The 7,763-nt window shown below is 40.9% G+C and overlaps 1 protein-coding gene across 1 annotated transcript in view; it reads left to right on the top strand.

Annotated features, from left to right (window-relative positions):
* Positions 1-1,605: 1,605 nt before the first annotated feature.
* The window catches only part of mgat4b (alpha-1,3-mannosyl-glycoprotein 4-beta-N-acetylglucosaminyltransferase B), a gene marked incomplete at its 5' end in the record, with an annotated part of 29,533 nt that continues 23,375 nt past the window's right edge, over positions 1,606-7,763 (top strand). Inside the window, 3 exons of the mRNA XM_017307039.1 lie at positions 1,606-1,789; positions 2,091-2,234; positions 5,133-5,266. Coding sequence (XP_017162528.1) covers positions 1,606-1,789; positions 2,091-2,234; positions 5,133-5,266 — 462 coding nt within the window. The remainder of the gene's footprint in view (positions 1,790-2,090; positions 2,235-5,132; positions 5,267-7,763) is intronic.

Raw genomic sequence — 7,763 nt, 5'->3', positions numbered from 1 at the left:
GATGGATGGATGGATGGATGGATGGATGGATGGATGGATGGATGGATGGATGGATGGATGGATGGATGGATGGATCAATTAATCGTTTCTTCAGTAATCAATAACCCGGCGGATCAGAAAGGTTCTGAACCAATCAGAACCTTTCTGTTCTGGAGGTTTCCTTCCCCTGCAGACCAATCATCTGGATGTAATCATCAGGAAATGAATTAGACAGGAAGTGATTCGTAGATCATCTGATCTCCACCGGGGGGCGCCTGACGTCACCTGACTGATTATTATTGATCAGAGAAGAAGAGTCCGTCTCATTTACACCCCAAGACTTTCTGGTCCACAGGAAAACCACATTAACTCGGCCATCCAATCACAGAGAGTGTGTGTGTGTGTGTGTGTGTGTGTGTGTGTGTGTGTGTGTGTGTGTGTGTGTGTGTGTGTGTGTGTGTGTGTGTGTGTGTGTGTTTGAGGGGTAATCTCATTACCGTGATGGCTGCTTTCATATTACACACACATGGTTTACTACAGTATGACTCAACCTGTCTGCCCTGGGTGTGTGTGTGTGTGTGTGTGTGTGTGTGTTCTAGTATTTCAGAGCATTACTGTATTGTCTACACGTATTGATCCAGTTTGCTGTGTGTTTCGGAGACTCACTTCGGCGCTGATGTCTCTGCTGCCTTCCTTCATGATTTGGACGTTTTGTCCTTGTTTGTTGGACGGGTTGACATCTGGACATGTCTGTGTCCATGTCTGTCCACCTGAATATTAGGACCCAAAATGTCAAATTGCGAGCACGCAAAGATTTTTTAATTATCAATAAAACTGAAAAATTTATTTACTTTTAAGACATTTATTGTTTTTATTTCTTCAACAACACATAAATTTGCAACATATTTTTAAAGCAAAGTAAAATACAACCACAATAGCCAGCTCACTTTTTGCATATTTTTGTTCTTCCATTTGTTTCTCTACTATTCAAAACACACCACACACTTAAGAAACACCGTTTTTTGGCAACGAGTTCATAATTTTTCATCTGGAAAATGAGCCGTTTCAAAAACCTCTAGAACGTCACAAATCAACAGGAGCTGCCCGTTACCTAGCAACCCCAGCGGAGCTCCGCCCCTTTTGGTCAGCTGGTTTTCCCACTGGATTTGCTGTACAATGGCTGCTGGAAGAGTTGTGCTGTTGACTTACCGTCCAGAAAACACTTCTGGTTGGTTGTGCAGGAGGCTTCACTTCTGCTTCTCGCAGATGTACGGTTGTGTAATCGCTCATGTGTTAGCAACTATTTACACATGGTAGTTTAAATGTTGGGAGGGGGGCCTGGAGGGTGGAGGGGCGTGGCCAAGAGCAGCTTATTTGCATTTAAAGCGACAGACGCCCTAAAACAACTAAAGGTATGCAGAACTGAGCAGACTCATTATCTGAGGATGGTTTTGTGCAAAAAAATTTAATGAGCACATAAACGATCTGAAGCCAAAACATTTAGACGGATGACCAGCTAAACCTGCAACAGGAAGTCCTATCAGAATAAAACAGGAAGCTCATATCATGTCCTCCACTATCTAGCTGTTGTTGTTGATGATGATGTTGTGGTTGTGTGCGCCCCCTGCAGGAGATGTGGTGGACATCTACCAGAGGGAGTTCCTGGCCCTGAGGGAGCGCCTGCACTCAGCCGAACAGGAGAACCTCCGGCGCTCCAAGGAGCTGAACCTGGTTCTGGAGGAGATCAAGCGGGCCATCGCCGAGAAGCAGGCGCTGCGGGACATCAACCGCACCTGGAGCAGCCTGTCAGGTCAGTGATGAAGGGCAGCAGGAGGAGGAGGAGGAGCAGACTTCCCTTATCACAACTTAATGAGTACAGATGGAGGAGTTTGAGTCGAGATGAATCAGTCGGAGATTTTCTCTGAATTTTCCTCTTTAATGTTTAATGACTGGTTGAGAACCGACAAGAAAGAAAGAAAGAAAGAAAGAAAGAAAGAAAGAAAGAAAGAAAGAAAGAAAGAATGAAAAGAGAAAGAAAGAGAAGGAAGGAAGAAGTAAAATGTGTGTGTTTGGTTCTGGTTCGTCGGGTCTGACTGGTTCTGGTTCCTCAGAGGAAACGCGGCTGAAGCTGTGGAACGTGAGCAGCAGTAAAAACGTCCTGCAGCTTCCCTCCATCTTCCATCATCTTCCTCACCTGCTGAGCCGCGAGGACAGCCTGCAGCCTGCCATTCACCTGGGCCAGGGACGCACCGGCGGTAAGACACACGGCTGCTGGACCTGGAACAGAACCAGAACCAGGGAGGGAAACTCCTCCTGCTGTTAGATCTGCTATTGGGTTTCAGATATTTGTTCAGTCAATGACGGCAACATGCAAACCAAGGCCATATCACCATACCTCCACCACCGTACGTCACAGCTGGTGCGAGGCTTTATGGTAAGGATGGAATTAGAATAACTACAGCAAAAGCAGATAACATCAGAAAACTAATAAAAAGTCTGTATAAACTTAGAATAATACCAGGATGCAATCAGGGCAAAGTCAAGCTTCAATCAAGATAAAATTAAAATAAACTTTGATTAAAAATATCTAATAAAATCAGAATTATAAACTTTCTGATACACAACTATTAAAATATCATAATATTTTATGATATTAAAATATCATAATATTTTATGATATTAAAATATCATAATATTTATGATATGATATCATAAATATCATAAATATTATGATATTTTAATATCATAAATATCATAATATTTTATGATATTTTAATATCATAAATATTATGATATTTATGATATTAAAATATCATAAAATATTATGATATCATAATATCATATTTATGATATTAAATATTATGATATTTAATATCATAATTATATTAAATATATAATTATGATTATATATAATCATATAATTATGATTATATATAATCATATAATTATATATAATCATATATAATTATATGATTATATATAATTATGATAATATATGATTATGATTATATATAATCATAATTATATATAATCATATATAATTATATGATTATATATAATTCTGCTTTTATTAAAATTGGAATAAAAAGCAGAATGAAACCAAGAGAAAATTAATAAAAAGCTCTGGATAAAATCAGAATAATGCCAGGAGGAAGTTAGGTTGAAATCAGGTTTAAATGAGGGTGAAATAAAAATGAATCTTGATTAAATAAAAAATAATGAAATAAAAGCATAACAGAGGACAGATAAGACCAGACCTTATTCCTGTTTTCCTCCAGTGGAGGTGCAGCAGACCGGTCAGTTTATTCCCTTCTGATGGTTAAAACTTGTGTTTCTGTGCCTGCAGCAGATCCTGTGTGCTTTATTGGATTGGGATCTGGAATATTGTGTTGGAAAAAGAAACATTATGAGGGATGCTTGATGGTTTCTGACAGCGGGCTGCGATGACGTTTACTGTTAAAAACCAGGCCTGGCCCTCAGCTGGCCGCCGGCGCGCCGCTCAGGCCTGATTTTTATGACGCCGCCTCACGAATTAAACTCAGCAGAGAGAAAATGTTCAGCAGGAGAAACCTGGACGAGATGAGCTACTGGCTCCAGGGTGACGCTGCAGGAGGAGGTTAAATACAGGAAGAAATAAGACAAAACATCATGAATCACACACACACACACACACACACACACACACACACACACACACAGACCTGAGTCCTGGCTGCACCGGCAGCACGGGGACAGACCTCCGCCTGGGGACACACTACCCACTGAGACCCCTGTGACTGGAGGGCCCTGGAGGGTAAAATACAGACGGCTGAGGAACGTCACTGTGTGTGTGTGTGTGTGTGTGTGTGTGCGTGTGTGTGTGTGTGTGTGTGTGTGTGTGTGTGGAGTCTCATTTATTCATGAAGTGATTTTTTCTGCCTAGTAAACCATTTCCTACTGCTTCATATGGATGTAAACACAGATAAAACCAGAGAAAACAAACACATTTATAAAACTAAGTATGTGTGCATGGATAAGTGTGTGTGTGTGTGTGTGAGCGTGTCTGTGTGTGTGTCACTGTGTGTGTGTCTGTGTGCGTGTGTGTGTGTGTGTGTGTGTGTGTGTGTGTGTGTGTGTGTGCGTGAGCATGTGCACAGCTAACTGTAGTGAAATGTATTTATGATGGAGCGATAGTGGTTTGTTGCCCTGGAAGTGTTTGATAATTCAGTGCAGGGCAGAGATAAGAACCAGGAAGAGATACTGTGGAAGATTACTATAAATGCTTATCAGTGTGTGTGTGTGTGTGCGTGTGTGCATGTGTGTGTGTGTGTGTGTGTGTGTGCGTGTGTGTGTGTGCGTGTGCGTGTGTGTGTATGTAAAAGACGGAGTCAAATAAATCTGATTTTCATGTAAAACCATTAAAGACCAAAACAGAGTGCACTCAGTGTTTTTCCAGTTGCACATTGAATTAAATTAAGGTCAATCTAAACAGAACAGAAGCCATGTTTTATGGTTCTGGTGTTCTTGTCTACCAGTATTCACGAGGACAGCTGGAATAATTCATGGTTCTGAGGACGCTGTGGATTATGAGAACCTTATGGTCAAAGCTAATGTGTTCATAGTTCTGTTACAGTACCAATATTATCTCCCAGTAGCCCTTTCCCCGAGTTTGGACTCTAATGTTGGGCAGCAACTGACAACTATTTTAGGAATTTATTTTTTTGACAATCAATTAGTCAGATAAAAATTGGCACATTATGCAGATTTTTTATTTAATCACTTAAACTTTTTTATGTTCTCTGGGGTACTGCTCATCCTCATGAATATCTTACAATAGAAACTAGGAATTAGGGCTGGGCCACATGGTTTAAAAACAAAATATCAGATTTTTTCTAATATTTAATTTTAATATATATTATTTTGCTTTCTTTTCTAAGAAATCAATTACAAATGACAGATAGTGGTGGAAAAAAATTACAATTTCAAAAACCAAAAGTTCACTTCATCAATAACCATGGTCCAACCCTGCTAGGAATATTGTTTCATTCAAATGAGTGAAGTAGTATACATCTTTGTTCATAGTACCTATTCAGACCAGCTCAGTCCAGTTCAGACCAGTTCAGTCTATTCCAGACCACTCTGTTCCCAGCTGCTGATGGTTCCTGTGTCTCCAGTCTCCATAGTGATGGGCGTCCCAAGTGTGAAGAGGGAGGTCCACTCCTACCTGACGGACACGCTCAGCTCTCTGATGTCGGAGCTCAGCCCGGCAGAGAAGGACGACTGCATCATCGTCGTCCTCATCGCAGAGGTCAGTGTGTGTTTGTGTGTGTGTGTGTGCGCGTTTGCTTGTAATAACTTATGGGGACCATGTTCCTGACACATACTACGTTGTGGGGACCCTCTGCTCCTTGTGGGGACTGAAGCCTGGGCCCCACAGGGGGAAATGCTGTTTTTGCGTCAGGGGTCAGATGTAGGACTAAGGCGGGAAATGAGCTTTGGTTAGGATTAGGATAAGGGTAAGGTTTAGACTGTAGAAATGAATGGACGTCAATGGAAAGTCCCCACAAAGATAGCCACGCAAACATGTGCATGTGTGTGTGTCAGCCATGTTGTAGAGAAACATGGATGCTCCGACTAGGCGGAGTTTTATTTATGCTCAGACATTTAAGCTCAGCATTTGGCTAAAGCAGAACCCGGCTGGCAGCTAAAGCAGGCAGAAAACTGGAGATCGCTGCTCCAGGTGTCCAGTTCAGACCAGTCCAGAACTGGCCAGAGACAACAACTCTGACAAAGTCCTCTGCTGTCCATGGACATGAGTGTCTTTGATGCATTTACTGATCAAAGATCTTCTCTTTACAGTGAGTAAAGATGCACTCCAACACTGCAAAACACAAAATCCTACCAAGTATTTCTGATAAGCTTGTTTTATGTCAATAAGTCTTTAATATTGACAAAAAGTTTTAAGATTTTTTTTGCTTTAATGGCATGAGAAAAATGTCTTTTTATAAGTGGAACTCGAACTTTTATCATCCATTTTCATCCAGCCTGGTCCCATTGGGGTCGGGTTGGTGCTGGTGCCTCCAGCTGTCAGCTTTGAGAGGCGGGGTCACCTGGACAGGTCACCACTCCATCGCATAACTTTTTATCAATATTCAAAAATTATTAACCACTCCTCTTATAGTGCACATTTAATACTTCCAGTATTTGCTTTCATTGTGTTTTGTACTATGTTTATATTTTTATTTTTTGCGTGCTGTTTGGACAAAATAATTTTCCTGTAGGGATCAATAAAGTAATTTTGAATCTTGAATCCTCAAACAGGTATCTTGCTAAAAAGTTACTTTAAGTTAGCTTTGTCTTATTTCAAATGTACTTATATAAAGATTTTGTTTTTCAGTGCATTCATCTTTTTATGACCAACCTTTTATAATAAGTAGAACCAAGTTTGCTGCACCCAAGTGTGACAGAATGGACATTAGAAATAATTACACCCCCTCCCTTTTCTTTGTTTACTTACTTCTGTTTTTCTTATGTTGACTGTGCTCTTAAGCTGCACTTCTCTTGCTGAGATGCGCTGTACTGCAGTTACAACGGTTCGCCACCAGTGGGCACATAGAGTACGGTGAGCAGCACTCCTGCCTCAGTGAGCCAAGCAATTTAGCACAGTAATGGCTGGTCAGCGGAGGCGCTCACTGTCGCTCTTGTTCTTAACAGCGTTCCTCAAAATAAAAAAACCTGCGAAAAACCATACTGACTAATCATTAAGTGTGCAACACAAACTAGCTTCTTTAAATCGGTTTAAGTGTTTAGAAAGAACCAACCTTAATCCTGTTTTTATAACTGAGAATAAATTTTTTTAATCAAGTCCAAGTGAATGTGAAACACTACCTATCTTTCTTTTAATTTAGCATATGTGCTAAATCATGTTCAAGTCTTGGGTTGATATCATCACTTTTCTATAAAATTGGGGGACTTAATTTGCTTGACTTATGTTTTATTTTTAATTATTTTAGCCTGTGAGAACTTCAGACTCAGATTTTGGCCCACATGTCAATAAGTTTGGACTCCCTGGTGAGGCAGCAGCAGATCTTCTGTAGCTTTGGTCTTGTTGTCGGATCGATGGAGGGATTTCCACTCCTGTTCACATGTGAGGCCTGGCAGGAAGCTTCAGCTTCTGTTTGGACTAAAATATGGAGGAAACCCTGAAAGCTGCTGAATCTGTGTCTAATCACTGAAAAGTGAAGCTGCAGAGTTTATTATTCATGGCTGATCTGTCAGGGAGAAAGCTTCAGAAAGAAGATCTGAACAGCAGGAAGTTGTTATTTTCATGCCCTTCCTGTTTACCTCCACTGGTGCTTTCAGATTAAAATACCACAAACTGCCTCATAAATGCTGAAAATGGTGATAAGGCCACTGAGAGCCTCTGGGATATAAATGGATGTTAATGTGACAAAGAGAAACACTACAATGTGTGTCTGTGTGTTCTTGTATTTCTACCCTATTTAAGACCATGTCTGCAAAGAGGGGCCTTATAAAGTGGGTATATTGGTGGTTCTCAGAAACTGACAAATACAGGAATTTGTGTGCGTACGCGTGTGTGTGCTCATTAGCTAAACCAGTGGCCTTTACAAATAATGTGAAGAAACACACGCATCAATACACTTTCATCCTGATGGTCAATTAAACACACACACACACGCACGCACGCACGCACGCACGCACGCACGCACACACACACACACACACACACACACACACACACACACACACACACACACACGCACACACATGCAGAGTGATAATGT

Source organism: Poecilia reticulata, linkage group LG10 (genome assembly GCF_000633615.1).
Source record: "Poecilia reticulata strain Guanapo linkage group LG10, Guppy_female_1.0+MT, whole genome shotgun sequence".
NCBI lineage: Eukaryota > Metazoa > Chordata > Actinopteri > Cyprinodontiformes > Poeciliidae > Poecilia > Poecilia reticulata.
Note: the sequence above shows the minus strand (reverse complement) of the source record. Positions and strands in the feature narration are given on the sequence as shown.